The sequence below is a fragment of the Cannabis sativa genome, chromosome 8 (assembly GCF_029168945.1).
Source record: "Cannabis sativa cultivar Pink pepper isolate KNU-18-1 chromosome 8, ASM2916894v1, whole genome shotgun sequence".
In the NCBI taxonomy this organism is placed as follows: domain Eukaryota; kingdom Viridiplantae; phylum Streptophyta; class Magnoliopsida; order Rosales; family Cannabaceae; genus Cannabis; species Cannabis sativa.
The window spans coordinates 50,627,753-50,651,118 of NC_083608.1; the positions used below are offsets into that span (position 1 = coordinate 50,627,753).

The window sequence follows — 23,366 nt, forward strand, 5'->3', positions numbered from 1 at the left end:
AGATCCGCCACCGATTGCATACTAGGAGCCTTTGACCGAATGCTTTCCATCAACTCTCGGAATTGAACATAGTCCAACCATGGAATCCATGGTTGCCACCAAACATCCACATCTTCGCCCGTAGCAAGGACAGAACACGCCCCCTTGGATATTGTATTTCTAGCTCTAAGGATACCACGCCAAAAAAAACTGTCAGTGAGCTTTTCTTGGACACTCCAAAAGGATTCACGCGGAAAGTATTTTCCTTTCATAATATCACACCAAGGCCGATTGATCCCACAAGCCAACATCCAGGCAAGTTTGGCTAGTAATGCATGGTTAATATCTTCGAAACGCCGAAACCCGAGGCCCCCCAACATTTTGGGTTGACAAATAGAATTCCACGACTTCGCAGCCCACATATACTGGTTTTCAAGAGAGCCATTCCACCAAAATTTTCTGACTATAGCATCCAATTCACGGCAGGAGGAAAGGGGAATTTTGAATGTGGACATGGCATAGTTGGGAAGGGCCAAAGCTACTGAATTTATGTATACCAATCTACCGGCCTTAGACAAGGACTTGAGTTTCCAACCTTCGAGTCTCTCGACCAATTTAGATTTAAGAAAGTGAAAATCCTTCCTTTTGCTTCGGCCAAAGATAAAGGGATTACCCAGGTGCTTCTCCGAGTCTGATATCACACTCATATCCAGCTTGTTTTCAATGGCTTCCTTGAGCGAATTTGAACAATTGCCCGAGAAAAGAATTCCAGATTTCTGTTTGCTACACTTCTGCCCAGACCACTCTTCAAATTGTTGAATGCAATCATTCAAAGTCTCTATATCCCGGAGATTAGCTCGGGAAAATATAATGGTATCGTCCGCAAACATAAGATGAGATAAAGCTGGAACATTGCGAGCCACCTTGATACCATGTAGCCTACCTCTGTCTTGTTCTAAAGAGAGGAGCCGAGAGAGTACTTCATTGCAAAGAAGGAATAGATATGGGGACATGGGATCTCCTTGTCGAATGCCCCGTTCCGGCTTGAAGCGTTTCAAGGGCTTCCCATTGAGAAGAATGGAATAGGATACTGTTGTCACACAACACATCACCAAGTTGATGAAGTGAGTAGAGAAACCGAATCGTTCCATAACAGCCTTCAAAAACCCCCATTCCAAGCGGTCATACGCTTTGTTCATGTCCATTTTAATGGCTAGAAGACCCCCTTTCCCTTTCTTTTTCTTGATAACATTCACGACCTCCTGAGTAAGCAAGGTTGACTCGGCTATCCACCTTCCAGGGAGGAAAGCCGATTGTGTAGGAGCAATAAGATGATCAAGAACCAATTTCAGACGATGCGCCAAAATACGAGCTATAACCTTGTATACAAAATTACATAAGGCAATAGGCCGATATCGCTCCACACAATCCGGATTGGTACCTTTCGGGATAAGGCAGATGAAAGAATGATTAAGACCCGGATCCAATGTTCCGGAAGCAAAGAAACGCTGAATGCTCTTGACTACATCATCTCCAACAAAGTGCCAGCATTTGCGGTAGAAACATCCCGAAAGGCCATCCGGACCAGGCGCCTTGAGGGGATGCATTAGGAAAACATGGGACCTGATTTCCTCCTGATCAGGAATCGCCGTGAGCATGTTATTCTCGTAGTGAGAAATCGAGTTGCTTATCAAGACATCAAGACCATCATAAGAAACCTGACCTTTAGATGAAAAGAGATCAATAAAATACTCATTGAGGATCGTACCAATCTCCTTGACATTCGAACATAACATTCCATTGGAATTTTTCAGATTCCATATTTGATTTCTCTTCCTCCGCACCATGGTGGACGCATGAAAAAAGGAAGAATTTCTATCGCCTTTGGACAGCCATAATTCTCTGGAACGTTGCTTCCACATAGACTCTTTACGTCTCCATAACTCGCCCAAATTTTTAAGAATATCCTCCTCAGCCACCTCGTCCGTTTCATGCACCTCTTTGGATTGAAGAGTTTGGAGCTCAAATTCTAATTCCTTAATCTTGTTATCACAGTCCCCGAAAACATTCTTGCTCCACCACCGAAGAGCACTTTGAGTTCTATTGATGCTTTTCCCAATACTCCCCCTATCATTCTCTTGGTTATCCCTACCCCACGCCTCCTTGATAACTTCCCAGCAAGAAGGGTCCTCAAACCAAGCTTCGAAGAACCTGAAGGGTCTGAAACCTTTAGTCTTACACATGATAGAATCAAAAACCATCGCCCCATGGTCGGAAGAAGTGATTGGCAGATTACGAACCCCCCCCTCTGGGCACACAGTTAACCAATTGGTATCCACGATCACACGGTCTAGTCTTTCCTTTACTAACCCGCCATTCTTGCGCTTATTCAACCAAGTGTATTTGCAACCACTATACCCAAGATCAATACTTCCAGTAGAACGAAGGAAATTCTGAAGGATAGCACCATCCCTGTGAGTAAAGGAACGCCCCCCCGATTTATCCTCTCTATTCAAAAGAGTATTGAGATCACCCATGAGGGCCCAAGGACCATCAAACGAATTGGCAAGATTCGAAAGATGTTCCCAAAATTCCCTCTTATGCTCGTCATACGGAGTCCCATAAACTGCTAACAGCCCCCAAATACTTGAAATCTCATGATCATTGACAGTACACACAAAACCATACTCAAGACTCTCCAACACCTTAATATCAACATTCCTATTCCACAGCAGACAAACACCTCCCGCACGGCCCACAGAAGGAACAAAAGCACCATTCTCGAATTGCAGAGAATTACAAATTGACTTCATTTGACTAGTACCAATCTTAGTTTCCATTAGAAATACACAATCCACCTTCCACTTCCAAACCCAAGCCTTTAGAGCTTGGATTGCCGCCGGTCTCGAAAGGCCGCGGCAATTCCAAGAAAGGAACCTCATTGGGGATGGGGGGGCTTGATAAGGGCCGCCTCCTCGCCCACTTGAAAATTTTGATCAATCTGAACTTCCACAAGTAAATTACCAAACTCAGAATTAGGAGAAGGAATCTTAGTACCTGACGCACCATTGTTGCTGAGGGATTTTTTCCTTCCTCTCAATGTTCTTGAACTCGAAGACCCCTTCTTGGTAGAATCTTTGCCAAGTGAAAAAGGAGTCAAACCACCATTCTCAGAATTTAACTCCTGCCCCAAGGGTGAGGGAGTCTTCGGAACTGATTGGATCGCCAAATTAATAACTGGGGATACATTCCCTGCCGCCTTCCTCTTCTTAGAATGTGACCCAGAGATAGGAGGTAGAATCGGATCGTGAAACCATTTAGTTCCACTTTCATTTGGGCTTTTCCTTTCAACCAAAATGGGCCCAGAGATTTTATCAGTAATCTCTTCCAACGTTTCTGTAGGTCCATTAATGAAGATGGGCTCTGGGTGATGATGGGGTGTGCGTGACTTACATACTTCGTGATGAGGCTTTTCAATAACTTGGGCTGCATCAGGCCCATTATGGGCCATCATACAAACTATAACATTTGCATCTTCAGGATTTGGGCCCAGGTTATTCATAGGATGCTCCTTGACTTCAAAATTGGGTGTGCCAGATGTCATTCCAGCTGTCCCACCTCCAGAAGAATAATTCGAATTGTTTTTGCCCACCTCCTTCGTACCTTTCGTACTATTGTCTGTATCAATCGTGGTAGTGGCCTCAACACCAATTCTCGTACCATTTCTGGTACTGGGCCCCTCATTCGACACCTGGACTCTTCGAATGGCTTGGATATTCGCCGTCCGATCTTCCCCATCCCGGAGAAGCACCGGCCTCTTCGTATCAAAACAATTACGGATGGGAACATTTGCCTTAATCCACGGCCCATACAGAGGGACTGCATTTCCAATGGGAGGAAAGGCAAACGCCCGCTCCCTGGTACACACACTAGAATCATGGGCCAAATATCCACAGTTAAAACAGATTTTGGGCAATTTACGATATTTAAACTGTATCCATTCTTTCCTTCCTCGGGATATACTCAGGTAGAACCCCGCCGGAAGACGTTGGTCTAAATGAATATCCACCTTGAGTTTGAGAAAACCCCGCCTTGCAATAGTCCGATTGTCAACCCCATCTGAAGCCAAGAACTCGCCAACCTTGGCTCCAATCACGCTGGAATTTTGAAACGCAAGGTAAGGTGTTGGGAGGCCATGAATCTCCACCCAAAAGACAGCTTTATTCATCGGAACCCCATACCAGTTGCCATCAAGAGGCCACTCCCTAATATTTAGCAATTGCCCAGCTAAAATCCAAGGTCGCCGTTTCAGAACCTCTTCCTTATCCTCCAACTTGTCGAAGAAAATGCCCCAAGTGCCTTGTTCCATAGTTTTCATTCTCCATTTTCCTTTCAGATTCCACACCCCCGAAAGAATTTGTTTAATCCTTCCTTTGGTCAGTGGACGGGAACCAAGGATTTTGGCCAGTACCCCAGTCTTCGCAATCTCGGTATTGATCTCAAAGTCGGCCTCCAACTCCAGAGATGCTTCTTCTATGAACTGTAGCCGGAGTTCCTCCATATCACCTTCAATATTCTGTGCAGAACTAGAATCACCCATACTTGGAAACCACTCCAGATAGCCGTATTGACTCACGCTTCAAGAACGTAGCTAAGAGAAAACAGAGTCTCAAAGTTGGATACCCAACATGATGAAATAACTATATAAATATCATATACTAATATATATAACTTAAAATTTAGATCATGGGAAACACTACAATTAAGCATATGTACTATATATGCTTTTATATATTGGTCAATTAATTAAATTAGAAGGGAAAATATTAAAGTGATGAACATGGACACACTCTCAATATCTATTTTTGAATCAGCTGATATCTGATCATTAATTTGACCGATTATTTCTATAGATTGTGATATACACATACATATAAACATGTTTATATATCATTAATCCTGCTGTTCTTGGATGATCAAGTAGTCATACTATATCATCATGTTTATATATATCATCATGTAAGGATGATTCCCATGATATTTTTATAGTACATTTTCAAAAATTAATAAATGTACCCCTACACTATTATCATGAATAATTATAATTTTGTTTACGATGTTTTTTAAATTAATATTTTAGAATATAGAGAGTAGAATTCAAAAAGTATATTTTATATGCATATAAAATAAAAGAGATTGTTATTAATGAGTTTCACTGTTAATTGTTTATGGAGTGCATGCATCTTCACTAGAAAGTAGTTGCTAATCAGAAGCCTTAGAGCATGTTTGGTATTGTTTTTTATTTTTTATTTTCAAAAAATAGTTTTAAAAATGAGAACAAAAAATAATTTTTGAAGTTTTTAAAAACAAGTCATGTTTGATTAGTGTTTCTGAAAATTGTTTTAAAAACAAGGCCAAACAAGCTAAATGGTTTTCAAAAAACAATTTTCTGTTTTTAAAAATAAAAAACAGTTTTTTAATTATAAACATGCACTAAATTATTCAATAGGATATATATATGTAAGATGATTAATCAATCCAGTTTAATGGGAATGATTTGATCTTGTTATGCAATTGTAATTAACATTTTTATGAGGATAGTAATATTATAAAAGAAACTTGTGAGCCATCTTAGAATCAACATTGAGTTACATGTTTAACATTAGTTCCAATCTTAGAGGTTGTTCGGCTTTACAGTTTAAAAACTATTAAGAGTTGTTTGGCAAAAATTTTTAAAAACTGTTTTTAAAAATTGAGTTTTAAAAAACTAGAAAACATCAAAATGTTGTTTCCAATTTTCAAAAATAATTTTTTTTTTGTCTAACATATTATATTTTATATTTTGTTCACATACTCGGATCCTAAACTCGAACCATACCCGAACCTAGACCCAGATGGGTTAATGTCATGGTATGGTGCTAAAATATTGATTTTTTTTTTTCGTAAGAAAAAATCTAAAAATAGTTTTTAAAAATTTGTTCCAAACATCATTAAATTTTTAAAATGACAAAAAACTGTTTTCTATTCTCAGTTTTAAAAACACATTTTAAAAACTGAAAACTGAAAACACAGCCAAACAAGCTCTCCTTTGACTTTTAAAACAGGGGAATCTTCTGCTAAGGTCTGTCAAAACAAATTGAGCAATGAATTATTAACAGTTTTTCATATATATATACATGTATAGACTGAAGACAGCAAATATATAAATAAAGATTTAATTTTTAGGGATAATTGCGGCAAAAGTCCCAAAAAACTTAGAGTTGATGTAGATTAGTCCCCAACCTCAAAAATTGGCGGTGATAGTCCCCAATGTTGCATTTTCTGTAAGTCCGTTGGTCCTTTTTCTAACAGATCCGTTAAACTCAAATAAAATGCCACATGTCGACAAAGTATTGGTCCAAATTATATTTTTCATTTAAAATTTTAAAAAATAAAATAAATTATTTAAAAATTAAAACAATTTAATATTTTTTATAAAAAATATTAAAAGAATAGATAAAAACTTTAATATTTTCTTTTCTTTTCTTTTCTTTTATTTTTTCTCTCTTTATGTTCAACTCTTTCTCTCTCATTGATCTTCTTCTTCAACAGCAACAAGCATGGCCATGGAAGCCATACTCAACCGACCACCACGAGGAACTCCTACCCCAAAAACCCACCATCAGGAACTCCCACCCCAAAGCCAGCACCATTCCCACCCCGACCCTTTTTCTTCTCTCCCCCTTCGTCTCTTCCTTCTAGTTACCTCCATAACCACCATGGTCAGAAACTGATCAATAACCAGGAGCTTCGATGAGAGGGCTTGAACGATGGAGCTTGGTGGACGTTTTGTCTCCTTCGCCCATTGATGAGTTTTGTATTTTTATTGATTTGATCTCTATACTAGTTGTTTTTCTGGGTTTTATTTCAGGTTAGAGGAAGAAGAAAACCTAGAATCTAAGAACCCTAATCCTAACTGTGACTAAGAGAAGAAGAAGAGAATTTGAAACCCATTAGAACCCTAGCCTTGTTTTCAGCAAGGAGGAAGAAGAAAATAGAAAACCCATAGAACCCTAACCCTAGTTTTTGGTGCAGCTGTTAGAAGAGAAGAAGTTTTTTTGGGAAATTTTGAATTTCTATGGCTGCCGTATATTAAAGAAAAGAATTAAGGTTAATCGATATCTTGCCTTTTTTATTAGAGCTTGATGTTGTGTAGGGTTTGTATAGTCTTTTTGGGCCTCCTTCTCTCAATGATGGATGATGAATATTTTTTATTTATTTTTTCTTAGCTAGCAGGTCCAACAATACCATAAACTCTATGGTATTGTGATTTTTGTTAGCAACCAGATCTGCTACTCAGGTTGGTTTGTAGAATTTTTTTAATTTTTGTTAGCTTGTGTCGTGAATGGAGAAGATGAACTAAAGGGGTGGACGGTGCACTGGGTTTTGAGCTCGGCGAGGGTCAGACTTGGTGCTGGGTTTTGGGTTGGCTTGTTAGGGTGGTTTCTGGGCATTTACAAGAAGAAGAAGATAAAAGAAAAAAAGAAAAAAAAAATTGTTTAGTTTTTTTTTTAATTATTTTAAATTAAAAATATAATTGTTTCAAAAAAAAAATAAAAATATAATTTGGATCAATAAAAAATTGACATGTGACATTTTATTTGAGTTTAACGGATGTGTTAGAAAAGGGACCAACGAACTTACAAAAAATGCGACCTTGGGGACTATCACCGCTAATTTTTGAGGTTAGGGACTAATCTGCATCAACTCTAATTTTTTGGGGACTTTTGCCGCAATTATCCCTAATTTTTATTTTGTTTTTAAATATATATATGAAGAGAAACAACAAAAACAACTCTACAGATTAGGAGCAGAGCAGCTCCTATAGTTGATCAAACAAACATGAGATTATATGTCTTAAATGCAACCTCATTCTAATATTCTGACAATGGGTATGTGACTAATCTTGTTCCAGTACTCCTCATTTCCACCCTCCTTCGAAACCAGAGGACACATAAAGATCCATAAAGAGGTAAGGGAGGTTGGAAACCCTTCCTTCTTCTGACAATGTCTCCAACTCAGGGCACTCCAAGATTTCAAGTGTTTGCAAGGAGGTGAGTTGTGTAAGCCCTTTTTTGTCCAGTCCCCTAAGTTTGCCAAAAAATACCAAATAGTAAGAGAAATAATAGTGGTAGGCACCATATCTTCTTCAATACCATATCCATAAATAGAAAGATGGTAAGATGGGGTAATGTTTGCCAATTCCATTTCATCCTCAAACATATATCAGAGGATAAGTAGTTTTAATCAATGAGTCTATCCACTAATCAGACCAAATAAAATAACACTTAAAAAAGTTTAAAAATTGATCTAGACAATCAATTGAGTTTTGTATAACAACCAAAATCACTTTCTAATTCCTCTTTTTTATAAATTAGCATTTTTCTTATATTTATAAAATACAATACATGAACAGAATTCCTTTACATATAGAGAGTTATTAAAATATAAAAAACTTTCTCCTAGTCCTGCAATTTAATAAAACCAGTAAGTACATTACTTACTTATTATCTCATAGCCCTCACTTAATTATGGTCCAGGAAAACCGTGGTTACAATACAAGCTGGAACACTATTATGACAAGTGTGTAATTACAAAACGGTACAAAGAAAACATCTCAAACATCATAAATAATAATGAAGAAAAACCAGACTTAATTTTCCTGATTCGAACATTGCTTGGTTCATGTAGTTGAAGAAGCTATCTCTTTGTCCTTCCTGCATTACAAGAGACAAATTGAAGGTGAAAAACATGATTGGATGTAAAATGCTTTCAATAATACTCTTTAATTATGGCCGAGGAAAACCAAGGTTACAATGCTGGAACACAATTATGATATAAAGGAAACATCTCAAACATCATAATAAATAATAAAACATAAACAAAACAAAACAAGTACTCTAATACTAGAACAACCAAAACACAATCTAACTCATACCCGGAGATAAGACATACCTGCATTAGAAGAGATAAATTTACCATTAACTAATTAATTAGGAAAGATTGTAAATTTCAAGATTGAGTAATTTAGGAAAGATTAGAAATTCTCTACAAGTTCTCTCATTTTGAACTGATATGGCTTTCCACTGTTGAAGATCAATCAGGTCAAGTAATAATCTGCAACCAAGAAAATGGGAAGTTTGATTATTCATTTGAGTACTTTATTAAATGGAAAATACATAAAAGCCTGCCTTTCAAAAGAAGACCATTATATATGGAATAAGGTGATCATCATATTTATTCATATATTGGCTGTTTGATTAGAAGACAAGAACAAACCTGAGATTGTGGCATTGGGTATGTGACTAATCTTGTTCCAGTAATCCTCATTCCCACTCTCCTTTCGGTTGTACTTTTTGTTCACCAGAGGGCATTCCCTTATCCACAAATAAGTGAGGGAGGACGGAAAGCCTTCTTCTGACAGACAATGTATGCAACTCGGGGCACTCCAAGATTTTAAGTGTTCGCAAGGAGGTGAGTTGTGTAAAGCCATTTCTGTCCAAGCTTTTAAGTTTTGCAAATGAGATAATACTAAGATGGGTAAGAGTGGTAGGCAGTAGCCCTTCCTCCGGAAATGATTCCATATCTTCTTTATTACCAAAAATACAAATAAAGGTAAGATGGGGTGATGTTTGCCAATTCCATTTCAACCTCAAAAATGCATCATAGGATATATTAAGTGTAGACAAACTAACAGGCAAACCACCTTCATTTTCAGGGCAAGGCTCTATCAAAGGACAATCTCTGATTATTAAGGACTCTAAAGATGAGAGGGAAATCATCATCTTGGCAACCACTTCAAGTTAGGACAATTTATAATCTCCAACTCACTCAGCTTGGGAGCAATAAGTCCACCATCTGGGAAAGATACAAAACTAACACAATCTTTGATAGAAAAAAATGTTAGTTCCTCAAGAGACATCCCATCGGACATTGAGACTGTTTCAAAATAGTGACTGGATTCAATATGAAGAGTTTTGAGATTGGGAAATAAGTCCAAATGGAAGGATGTGAAGGATGACCCACAATTCCGCAAATGAAGCTCCTGAAGAGTCTTTCCGATGAGTGGAGTGAGAGTGGCAGGCAAACATCCTGTAGAAGTGAAACAAGAATTCCTTGGCTTGATTGCCTCATACAATGACTTCGAATTCTCCAAATTTATAATTCTCGTTTGTGTGACACATGGTAATCTTGGAAGACTTAATAATGGGCGCTCCTTATATCCATCAACTCTAATACTTATTAATGAAGGAAGGGAGCAAGGCGAATCTCCGACGAAGTTAGGACAATTATTGATAGTAAGTGTTTTGAGCTTCCCATATGTTGTTGCCTCTTCGGTTTGCATTGAATGCCATTGCTCCCACAATAATATCCTGCTGAAACTTAATGTTTCTAATGATGAAAATGGTTTTCTCGTAGAACTATTCCCATAAAACTCAGCACCTACTATCACTACCGAATGGAATCCTGAAATGTAAAGATATTTTAGTACAGGAAGTTGCCCAAAGGGTGGCAAATAGGAGCAATGCTTACACCCAACTAGACTTATGCTAGCAATGTTGCTAAAGGAATCATTCCCAACCCAATTTGGAAATTTTGAGTCTGGGTAATTAAGAATTTTGAGTTGCTTCAACATTGTGTTAGGTGAAAGCATTTCAAGAACACCCTCTCCACGTTTTGGTTCAAAACCAACATAATTAATATTCCATATGAAATTCAATTCCTCAAGTTGATGCTTTTCTAGTACATTGACTTGATCTGATGCTTTTGTAATATTGGCCACATTTTCTAACTTCTCAATGGAAAGCTCTCCGTGTAGAGTTTGAAGTTCTGACAACTCTTCTATTTTAGCACCACTATCCTTCCCCGCAACAAAAGTTGTCAACATTTGGAGATTTTTCAGTTTACTTAATTGACTTGGCATCTCTTCTAGCATAATCCCACTAATAATAAGATGTCTCAAATTAATGAGACGATGCATATCTTTAAGCAGCATTTGAAGATGATGACAGTTTTCTAACTTCAATGTCTGTAAATTGTACAAAATAGTTACAGATTCGGGCAACATCGCCATCTTGGTGTTAGAAAGATCTAAATAACGAAGATGTTTTAGTTCACCAATTGAGTTAGATAACTCAATCATATCAAGATCACGAAAAGATAGAACTCTCAAACATTTCAACATCAATAGCAGATTCTGCAGTATTTCCTCAGAAATACTTATTTCTGGATATCTCGAACCCAATAATGTTAAAAAGGTTCGCAAACGTGTAGCTTTAAAATCATAGCTAGACACCTTGTTATCAGTAGAAAGTTCCATGACACATCCAAGGTGACGTGTCTTCTTCTAAAGCCTATCAATATCGTCATTTTGCTCTAACAAACAACTATATTTTCCACAAATAGTTCTAGCTAAATCAACAATAAGATCATGCATGACAAAAAACGTGCCTCTCAAGGTCTCTGTTTTAATGAAAAGTGACATAGATACTTAATCATTAAAATACTCACATCCAACTTCTTCCATTCTCGAATTGCTCTGGGAATACTGCACAAGATTTTCGGCCATCCATATTAACACCAACTCCAGTCTTTGAAATTCATAGCCTTTAGGGAATATTGAACAATAAGCAAAACACCTTTTCAAGTGTGGAGGAAGATAATAATAGATCACTTCTAAAGCAGCAGGAAGAACCTTGCTCCTTTTATCTGAGAGCTCCCAAATATTATTCTTAGCTATTTGTTCCCATCTCTCAATATCCAACGTCGATCTCAAGAGGCCTTCAAGAACTTTGGCAGCTAAAGGCAAGCCGTTACATTTCTTAGATATTTCTCTGCCAATAGTTTCTAATTTTGGGTTTGTGATAACATTCTATGATTTCCACAAGATGCATGCTCTGCAAATAGTTTCCAACACTCAGTCTTCTGATAATTCTCTGAGATGGTGTGTGCTAACGGTTCGAATAATATCTGCGACTTTTTCATTTCTTGTTGTTACTATTATTTTGCTGCCTTCGACACCACCATTGAAAGGCTTCCTCACTTCTACCCACTGAACATAATCATCTTCCCAAACATCGTCTTAAACAATCAAAAACTTCTTTCCTGTTAACTTCTTTGTCAAATTAACCTGAAGCAAATTCAAATCCATGTCACTTGAAGCTTCACCTGGAGCAACTTGTTGAAGAATGCTTTTTGTCACAGCCATGGCATCAAATTTATCAGAGACATACACCCATGCCTTAAGTTCAAACATCTTTGTCACTCCTTCATTGTTGAAAAGGGTTTGAGCAAGGGTGGTTTTTCCGACCCCGCCCATTCCCAATATTGGAATGACACATATCTTTGAACTACCTACATCATCGAACATCAACAACTTCATCAAAACATCTTCATCATTCTTTCTACCGTAAAGTTCAGGTTCATCTGGCAAAGAAGTCTTCAAACGTAACCTTTCCGTTGGTTTCACCTCACCAACATTCTTTTCAAGATTGAAGTTTCCAATTTGATTGGCTACGTACTCCAACCTCTTAAGAATCACTTCCATATTGGCATTTCTTACACGATCAGCTGAATTAGAAGGTTTGGAGAAACAAGAGAGTAACTTACTAATAGCCTTTCGTTTTTCTTTCTTCGACTCATCAGCTTTGTCGGGTTTCATAGCATTGTATTGAATATCGCCAAAGAAGTCCTCAGCATCATCGACAACATCCAGAAGATCGTCCAGCCACTTCTCCACAGCGGGGTTTTTGATTCTCTTGTTCTCCACTTCAAAGCGAACCGCAGCAAGAGAATTGAACGTTGACTTCATCTTGAAAAGCCTCTGAGAAACAACAGATGCACTTTCATTTTTGGCCTTAAAGAAGAATTCCTCAACATAAGGAGAAGCAATCTTTTCAAGCACAAAGTCAAAAGAAGAGAAAAGCACCAATCACAAGCTCAGCCATTGGTAACAAGCTCAGTACTTAGTAGAGGAAGAAGAGAGTGAGAGCAAAACAGTAAGGAAATGATAATGGTATCAGATTAGCACATGCTCTCACTTCTTCTTTTGATTTCAATTAATAAATTAATCACTAATGGGGTTTAATTTAACAGATCAGCACATGCATGCTGTTACTTCTTTTGAGAATATTTGTACAACTTTTATTTACTTTTATAAAAATTAATTAATTATCTTCTTGATATAAGTTATACAATCTGTATTCATTTGTCTTTTCTGTTATTATTATTTTTATGTTGAAAAAAATACTTATTTTTTATATTTTTGGCCTAATATTGTACATAGTCGCAACAAGTACATGAACAAACCATCAAACATGGTACAAAACAAGCTCCAACGGACACATAAACTATCAGAATTTATATATCTTATATGTAATGGTTGGAATATTATTTTGAAATTGTCATAAACTTTAGAATTCCAAGTGTATTGATTTGAGCAAAGCAAGACTTGACCTTAAACTAGATATACATAAAAGCTTTAGATATATAATCCATTTAAGAAATCCATATATATCGTACAGTAGTATGTTTGTTTCCATGTTCTGATATATAAATCAATCAAAATTATTTGGAAAAACAGAGCAAAATAAAAAATATTTGAAGATAGGTAAAATGGGGTAATGTTTGCCAATTTCATTTCATCCTCAAAAATACATCATAATAAGTCTAAGCAAACTAACTGGGAAATTCTTTATCAACTGACAAGGTTTGACTGTCAACCCTTTCAAGGCTGAGAGAGAAGTCATCTTCTCTGGCAACCACTTCAATTTAGGAGATTTACTAATAAGAAATGCTAAAAGGCACCAGTAGTGCCAAGCACCCTCCTACCTGTCAATATCGTTAAATATAATAGTTTTTAAAGAGTATCGCAAGCCAATCACAAAGCGATACGTCTTAAGGGTGCTAGGCACCGCTGGTGCCCAATAGCAAAGCTCTTTACTAATCTCCAACTTACTCAGCTTGTGAGCAATAAGTCCACCATTTGAGAAAGATAAAAAAAACTATCACAATTTTGGATAGATAAAGAAAGATGTTAGTTCCTCCAAAGATTTCCCTTTTGACATTGAGATAGCTTCAATGTAGTGGCTAGATTTTTTTGAAAAAGAGAAGAGATCCTCTTGTCTTAGACAGGTTCCTCCCCGTTATATATTAAAAAGCCTTGCTTGTGGCAGGGGAAAACCATGGTTATAGTTAAAAACAGAGCAATAAGACAATTTTTTTCCATTCTCTACATAAATTTAGAAAAGATAGATCCTCAAAATTTTTTGTTCTAAAGACCCAAGTAGCTGTCCAAAATTTAACTTTCTCCCCCACATCCGCTTCTGATTTAACATCCCCTTCAAAAATTCTGGCATTTCTTTCTAGCCACACGACCCAAATTGTTGCTAAGATCACTGTTTTCCATAGCTTTGTTCTGCGTTTATTGCTGATTAACATGGACGCTATCATTTGTGATACGGACCTTGACATAACCCAAGACAATTCAAACTCTACAAGCACATTTCTCCATAAGAGCTGAATATATTTGCATTCCAAAAACATATATCCAACATCTTCTCTGCTGCCCAATGTAGTGGCTTGATTTAATATGAAGAGTTTTCAGATTGGGAAATAAATCCATATCGAGGATCTAAAGGAAGATCCACAATACCACAAACGAAGCTCTTGAAGAGGAGGGTAATGATAGAGTGGAGTGAGAGTACTAGAAGGCAAACATCCACTGAAAGTAGTACAAGTGGAACAAGGATTCCTTGGCTTTATTGCCTCATACAATGATCAATTCCTCTGAGAACCTCCTAAACACTTCCATTGATTCTTCTTCACTACATCCCAATTTGATTGGTACATAGCCATTGAAAATCAATCTGGTCAAGGGGCTTTCTCCCATCTCACTCAAAAACTACATTTTTAATCTCTTCTTCTTTTGCTCATTTGCATCTTCTTCAATAGCAATTCGCTTCCATTCTATTTTAAGCCATCTTCTTTCTTCCACTAAATGTGAATCCCACTCACCTCGTTCCTCCATTCTGTTCACATATACAGTCGCCCATCCAGTGATTGTTCTTTAGTTGTTTACTTCCCACCTCTTTCTAATTACGTTCTTTTATTTTTCCTTTCACTTCTCGTAGTTTCTCCATGAATCTAAAACCTGACCACCCTTGAACTCACACACTATTCCACCATAGTACAAACTCATTCTCACATGTTGTCAAACCAGAAGGGAGAGGGTCCCCACGATGGTGGATTCGAATCAAGAACAACAATTCTCACATGAACATCTTTTTTTTTTGAAAAAGAGAGAGAGGCCAAAGTCTTAGACTAGTCCCCACCCGAAAAGAATAAAAGACCATCACTCATGGCAGAGGAAACCCGTGGTTACAAAACTAGCGGCAAAAAACGAAGCACTGACAACATCCTACCGCATATAAGAGACAAAGAAAACAAAGCCGCTACAAAAGGGATTTCCACTCCTGACATAAATCTAAAAAGGACAAATCCTCAAAATATTTAGTTTTAAACACCCAAGTAGCTGTCCAAAACTTCACTTTCTCCCAAATAACTAACGAATCATTTTCAACCCCTTCGAAGATCTTGGCATTTCTCTCCAACCAAACGGGCCAAATAGTTGCTAGCAACGTTGTTCTCCACAGTTTCGTACTCCTTTTACTGCCATTCAGTTTGCTAACTATCATTAGCGTCATAGATCCTAGCATAGCCCAACTTACTTCAAACTCCACCAACAGTTTCGACCATATCTGTCTAACAAAGGCATATTCCAAAAATAGAGGTCTCATATCCTCATCACTGCATTTACAACAGACGCACCATCCTGGTGAGATATAGAGAAAAGGTGATTTCCTTTTCTGTAGCTTATCATGAACATTTACTTTGCCATATGAAACAAGCCACCCAAATACTTTGATCTTTGACAGAACACAACTCTTCCAAAGGATCCTTGACCAGAACAATTCTCCAGTAAATGGATTTAAAGTAAACCACAGAAAAGCTAACTTGCAAGAGAAAACCCCCAATAGATCAAGCTTCCAAACTCGATAATTATCCGCAATATTGATTACTCTTACATGCTCCAGTTTCTTCATAAGCATAGTGATACTTGGAACTTCTCCCTCCAACAAATTCCTCCTAAAATTCAGATACCAGAGCTTTCAACCCAACCACCTGGCAGTCCTTCATCCACTATATGCTCCCTCATACTTCCATTTCTTGCCTGGAGATCATTGCTAGATTAAGGAACTCACTACTTAAGGGAGCGTCACCCATCCACACATCCTCCCAAAATCGAATTTTGTCTCCCATGCCAACCTTGAAATGCACCAGCCCAAGATATTATTCATACAAATCTGAAATGTCTTTCCAAAGGCTTTTGGGAGAACTTTGGGGTCAAGTTTTTGTATCCCACGGGTTTTCAGCCATACCTACTCGCCACTATTTTATGCCACAACGCCTTTGGTTCCAAAGGGAATCTCCACAGCCATTTCATGAGCATGGCTTTGTTTCTCAATGCCGAACTTCCAATACCCAAACCTCCATCTTCCTGTTTCCTACATACGTTTCCTACATGGCTTTGTTTCTCAATGCCAAACTTCCAATACCCAAGCCTTCCTCTTCCCGTTTCCTACATACATTCCTATGAGACTAAGTGTTCTCCACCTGAAGACTCGCTACCTTCCCAGAAAAAATCTCTCATCGTCTTCTTTAATAATTTTATTACGCCCTTTGGAGCTTTGAATAAAGATAAGAAATAAATTGGGAGAGAGGATAACACAGACTAAATAAATGTCAACCTACCTCCACCCATCTAATCTCGTAGCACACTTATCTAAGATTGGTCCCCAAAAGCACCACTTCCTAGGCGATCCACCCAATGGCATCCCTAGATATTTCATAGTTAACTCCCAGCCTCACAGCCAATCGGCAATGCGTGATGTAACACAACCCTCTCATCCATACATATTCCCAACAACTGAATTTTCTTCAGATTTACTTTCAAGCCAGAAATATCACAAAAAGCTTCCACTAACCTTTCCATTTTCAGCAATGAGTCCTCAATGTTAACAAACAAGAGAGTGTCGTCTGCATATTGAAAATGATTGACTTGTATCTTGTCTTTTCCAACCACAAAGCCCGAAAAATTACCTAATGCTACTGCTTTTTCCATCATTCTCCCAAGGACATCAACGACCAATGAAAACAGGAAAGGGAATAGTGGATCTCCTTGTTTGAGGCCCCGATAACAAATAAATTACCCCCTTGGTCTTCCATTGATGAAAACTGAGAAGGACGTTGACGAGATGCAACCTTTAATCCATTTCCTCCATGTAACTCGAAACCCTTCATTGAAAAAGAATAGAGATCCACTTGTCCAGGATCCTCCTTGTTATTTATTAGAAAGCCTCGCTTATGGCGGAGAAAAACCATGGTTATAATTGACATCACACAAAAAGTCCTAAGACAAAATCACTCTCCAAAGCTTATAAAATTGTTTTCCATTCTCTGCATAAATTTAAAAAAGACAAATCCTCAAAATGTTTGGTTCTAAAGACCCAAGTAGCTGTCCAAAATTTAACTTTCTCCCACACATCCGCTTCTAATTTAGCATCCTCTTCAAAAATTCTGACATTTCTTTCCAGCCACACAGCCCAAAGTGTTGCTAAGATAACTGTTTTCCATAGCTTTGTTCTGCATTTACTGCCAGTTAACTTGGAAGCTATCATATGTGGTACGGACCTTGGCATAACCCAAGCCAATTTAAACTCCTCTAGCACATGTCTCCATAAGCACCGAATAAAATTACATTCCAGAAACAAATGTCCAACGTCTTCTCCGCTGCCTTTGCAGCAAACACACCAGCCAGGGAAAATATAAAGGAAAGGCTTCCTTTTTTGCACCTTGTCATGGACATTCACTTTGTCTAAAGCGACAAGCCAACCAAAAACTTGAACTTTTGATGGAACACAGCTTTTCCATGGGCTCTTCGTCCAAACCCTTTACTGCACAGAACCATATCTAAAAAAACCCACTCCACCCTATCATAGGCTTTCTAAAAATCAATTTTGAATACCATACCACTCTTGCCTTAGCTTCTATAATCCTCCACAATCTAGTTTGCTATCAGCACCGAGTCCAAGATTTGCCGCCCTTCCACAAAAGTTGATTGTGATTCCATGATCATCTCCTCCAGCACTCCCCTTAATCTAAGAGAAAACACCTTTGATATTATCTTATACACACTTGTTACCAAGCTGATTGATCTGTAATCTCTGACTTTGCAACTATTGAGTTTCTTAGGGATCAGACAAATAAATGTCTGATTAATACTTCCTTGAATGATACCTTCCTTTTCAAAAGCTCTGAAGATATCCATCAAATCTTCCTTAATAACTTTCCATTGAGACTGGAAACTGCCAAGCTGAATCCATCTGGCCCTAGAGCCTTGCTGCCTTCAGCAACTAAAAATTTGCATCCTTGACTTCATCTTCTTCGAACGGGATAGCTAGCCAATCGATGCCTTCTATGCACTTACCTCTTCTCCTCTCTGAAGTGTACAACTTTGAGAAGAAGGAGATGGTTTCTTTCACTATATCTTCCTCATTTTCCAGAATCGCCCCATCTTCTCTTTCAATTTTGAGATTGTGTTCTTAGCTTTTCTTGCATTTAACATATTGTGGAAAAACCTCGAGTTTGCATCTCCTTTATTAGCTCACTTGCACTTTGATTTCAGCCACACACTTCTTTCCTCTTCGAATGTAAGTCTTTGCTTGTTTTTAACCTTTTTCCTCTCCTCCACTAAAGAGGGATTCCACTCATTTTTTGCTTCCAACTGATCCAAAGTGAGCAGTCTTTTTTCCAGTGCACTCTTGATTGCATGGTTGTTGCCATAATTTACCTTAATCCATTCCTTCACTTTTTCTTTTACTTCTTTCAACTTGCTCATGAACTTTGTCCCTGCCAATCCAGACCCAACAACAATTCTCCACCAAGCCCCGAAACACTTAGCAAACATCTTATGCTCCAGCCATATATTATCAAATCAAAATGGTCCAGGTCCCCACTTACACGAATTTGAGTCAAGGACTGCAGGACTGTGGTCCGAAACAATTCTTACCACCATTTCCTGTCTCACAAATGGGAAACAACTCGCTCCAGCTATTAGAAAACAAAAATCTATCTAGCCTACAACAAATAGGCTTCTCTCTGAAATTTGACCATGTGAAGCTGCCACTGTTCAATTTTGGATCTACCAGTTTCAATTCTCTAATCAACTGACAGACAATGTATGCAACTCGGGGCACTCCAAGATTTTAAGTGTTCGCAAGGAGGTGAGTTGTGTAAAGCCATTTCTGTCCAAGCTTTTAAGTTTTGCAAATGAGATAATACTAAGATGGGTAAGAGTGGTAGGCAGTAGCCCTTCCTCCGGAAATGATTCCATATCTTCTTTATTTCCAAAAATACAAATAAAGGTAAGATGGGGTGATGTTTGCCAATTCCATTTCAACCTCAAAAATGCATCATAGGATATATTAAGTGTAGACAAACTAACAGGCAAACCACCTTCATTTTCAGGGCAAGGCTCTATCAAAGGACAATCTCTGATTATTAAGGACTCTAAAGATGAGAGGGAAATCATCATCTTTGGCAACCACTTCAAGTTAGGACAATTAATAATCTCCAACTCACTCAGTTTGGGAGCAATAAGTCCACCATATGGGAAAGATACAAAACTAACACAATCTTTGATAGAAAAAAATGTTAGTTCCTCAAGAGACACCCATCGGACATTGAGACTGCTTCAAAATAGTGACTGGATTCAATATGAAGAGTTTTGAGATTGGGAAATAAGTCCAAATGGAAGGATGTGAAGGATGACCCGCAATTCCGCAAATGAAGCTCCTGAAGAGTCTTTCCCATGAGTGGAGTGAGAGTGGCAGGCAAACATCCTGTAGAAGTGAAACAAGAATTCCTTGGCTTTATTGCCTCATACAATGACTTCGAATTCTCCAAATTTATAATTCTCATTTGTGTGACATATGGTAATCTTGGAAGACTTAATAATGGGCGCTCCTTATATCCATCAACTCTAATACTTATTAATGAAGGAAGGGAGCAAGGCGAATCTTCGACGAAGTTAGGACAATCATTGATAGTAAGTGTTTTGAGCTTCCCATATGTTGTTGCCTCTTCGGTTTGCATTGAATGCCATTGCTCCCACAATAATATCCTGCTGAAGCTTAATGTTTCTAATGATTAAAATGGTTTTCTCGTAGAATTATTCCCATAAAACTCAGCACCTACTATCACTACCGAATGGAATCCTGAAAATGTAAAGATATTTTAGTACAGGAAGTTGCCCAAAGGGTGGCAAATAGGAGCAATGCTTACACCCAACTAGACTTATGCTAGCAATGTTGCTAAAGGAATCATTCCCAACCCAATTTGGAAATTTTGAGTCTGGGTAATTAAGAATTTTGAGTTGCTTCAACATTGTGTTAGGTGAAAGCATTTCAAGAACACCCTCTCCACGTTTTGGTTCAAAACCAACATAATTAATACTCCATATGAAATTCAATTCCTCAAGTTGATGCTTTTCTAGTACATTGACTTGATCCGATGCTTTTGTAATATTGGCCACATTTTCTAACTTCTCAATGGAAAGCTCTCCGTGTAGAGTTTGAAGTTCTGACAACTCTTCTATTTTAGCACCACTATCCTTCCCCGCAACAAAAGTTGTCAACATTTGGAGATTTTTCAGTTTACTTAATTGACTTGGCATCTCTTCTAGCATAATCCCACTAATAATAAGATGTCTCAAATTACTGAGACGATGCATATCTTTAAGCAGCATTTGAAGATGATGACAGTTTTCTAACTTCAATGTCTGTAAATTGTACAAAATAGTTACAGATTCGGGCAGCGACGCCATCTTGGTGTTAGAAAGATCTAAATAACGAAGATGTTTTAGTTCACCAATTGAGTTAGATAACTCAATCATATCAAGATCACGAAAAGATAGAACTCACAAACATTTCAACATCAATAGCAGATTCTGCAGTACTTCCTCAGAAATACTTATTTCTGGATATCTTGAACCCAATAATGTTAAAAAGGTTCGCAAACGTGTAGCTTTAAAATCATAGCTAGACACCTTGTTATCAGTAGAAAGTTCCATGACACATCCAAGGTGACGTGTCTTCTTCTGAAGCCTATCAATATCGTCATTTTGCTCTAACAAAAAACTATATTTTCCACAAATAGTTCTAGCTAAATCAACAATAAGATCATGCATGACAAAAAACGTGCCTCTCAAGGTCTCTGTTTTAATGAAAAGTGACATAGATACTTAATCATCAAAATACTCACATCCAACTTCTTCCATTCTCGAATTGCTCTGGGAATACTGCACAAGATTTTCGACCATCCATATTCCAACTCCAGTCTTTGAAATTCATAGCCTTGGAATATTGAACAATAAGCAAAACACCTTTTCAAGTGTGGAGGAAGATAATAATAGCTCACTTCTAAAGCAGCAGGAAGAACCTTGCTCCTTTTATGTGAGAGCTCCCAAATATTATTCTTAGCTATTTGTTCCCATCTCTCAATATCCAACGTCGATCTCAAGAGGCCTTCAAGAACTTTGGCAGCTAAAGGCAAGCCGTTACATTTTTTAGATATTTCTCTGCCAATACTTTCTAATTTTGGGTTTGTGATAAACATTCTATGATTTCCACAAGATGCATGCTCTGCAAATAGTTTCCAACACTCAGTCTTCTGATAATTCTATGAGATGGTGTGTGCTAACAGTTCGAATAATATCTGCGACTTTTTCATTTCTTGTTGTTACTATTATTTTGCTGCCTTCGACACCACCATTGAAAGGCTTCCTCACTTCTACCCACTGAACATAATCATCTTCCCAAACATCGTCTTAAACAATCAAAAACTTCTTTCCTGTTAACTTCTTTGTCAAATTAACCTGAAGCAAATTCAAATCCATGTCACTTGAAGCTTCACCTGGAGCAACTTGTTGAAGAATGCTTTTTGTCACAGCCATGGCATCAAATTTATCAGAGACATACACCCATGCCTTAAGTTCAAACATCTTTGTCACTCCTTCATTGTTGAAAAGGGTTTGAGCAAGGGTGGTTTTTCCGACCCCGCCCATTCCCAATATTGGAATGACACATATCTTTAAAATACCTACATCATCGAACATCAACAACTTCATCAAAACATCTTCATCATTCTTTCTACCGTAAAGTTCAGGTTCATCTGGCAAAGAAGTCTTCAAACGTAACCTTTCTGTTGGTTTCACCTCACCAACATTCTTTTCAAGATTGAAGTTTCCAATTTGATTGGCTACGTACTCCAACCTCTTAAGAATCACTTCCATATTGGCATTTCTTACACGATCAGCTGAATTAGAAGGTTTGGAGAAACAAGAGAGTAACTTACTAATAGCCTTTCGTTTTTCTTTCTTCGACTCATCAGCTTTGTCGGGTTTCATAGCATTGTATTGAATATCGCCAAAGAAGTCCTCAGCATCATCGACAACATCCAGAAGATCGTCCAGCCACTTCTCCACAGCGGGGTTTTTGATTCTCTTGTTCTCCACTTCAAAGCGAACCGCAGCAAGAGAATTGAACGTTGACTTCATCTTGAAAAGCCTCTGAGAAACAACAGATGCACTTTCATTTTTGGCCTTAAAGAAGAATTCCTCAACATAAGGAGAAGCAATCTTTTCAAGCACAAAGTCAAAAGAAGAGAAAAGCACCAATCACAAGCTCAGCCATTGGTAACAAGCTCAGTACTTAGTAGAGGAAGAAGAGAGTGAGAGCAAAACAGTAAGGAAATGATAATGGTATCAGATTAGCACATGCTCTCACTTCTTCTTTTGATTTCAATTAATAAATTAATCACTAATGGGGTTTAATTTAACAGATCAGCACATGCATGCTGTTACTTCTTTTGAGAATATTTGTACAACTTTTATTTACTTTTATAAAAATTAATTAATTATCTTCTTGATATAAGTTATACAATCTGTATTCATTTGTCTTTTCTGTTATTATTATTTTTATGTTGAAAAAAATACTTATTTTTTATATTTTTGGCCTAATATTGTACATAGTCGCAACAAGTACATGAACAAACCATCAAACATGGTACAAAACAAGCTCCAACGGACACATAAACTATCAGAATTTATATATCTTATATGTAATGGTTGGAATATTATTTTGAAATTGTCATAAACTTTAGAATTCCAAGTGTATTGATTTGAGCAAAGCAAGACTTGACCTTAAACTAGATATACATAAAAGCTTTAG

General features: G+C 37.6%; 2 protein-coding genes and 1 pseudogene across 2 annotated transcripts; all 3 read right to left on the reverse strand.

Moving 5' to 3' along the window:
* Positions 1–7,617: 7,617 nt before the first annotated feature.
* Positions 7,618–11,359, reverse strand: LOC115698994 (putative disease resistance protein At3g14460; annotated as a pseudogene).
* A 741-nt stretch (positions 11,360–12,100) lies between these two features.
* LOC133030362 (putative disease resistance RPP13-like protein 1) lies at positions 12,101–12,829 on the reverse strand. Its single transcript, XM_061103074.1, has one exon. The coding sequence runs from the start codon at positions 12,827–12,829 to the stop codon at positions 12,101–12,103; it is 729 nt and encodes a 242-aa protein (XP_060959057.1).
* Positions 12,830–13,284: 455 nt separating this feature from the next.
* Positions 13,285–23,151, reverse strand: LOC133030361 (putative disease resistance RPP13-like protein 1). Its single transcript, XM_061103073.1, has one exon. It carries the CDS (start codon positions 22,691–22,693, stop codon positions 21,965–21,967), a length of 729 nt encoding a protein of 242 aa, XP_060959056.1. The 5' UTR covers positions 22,694–23,151; the 3' UTR covers positions 13,285–21,964.
* Between the last annotated feature and the right edge of the window lie 215 nt (positions 23,152–23,366).

Excerpts from the sequence above, each read along its gene's own strand:
- LOC133030362 (XM_061103074.1), bottom strand. The coding sequence starts at position 12,829 with ATGAAGTCAACGTTCAATTCTCTTGCTGCGGTTCGCTTTGAAGTGGAG.
- LOC133030361 (XM_061103073.1), bottom strand. The coding sequence starts at position 22,693 with ATGAAGTCAACGTTCAATTCTCTTGCTGCGGTTCGCTTTGAAGTGGAG.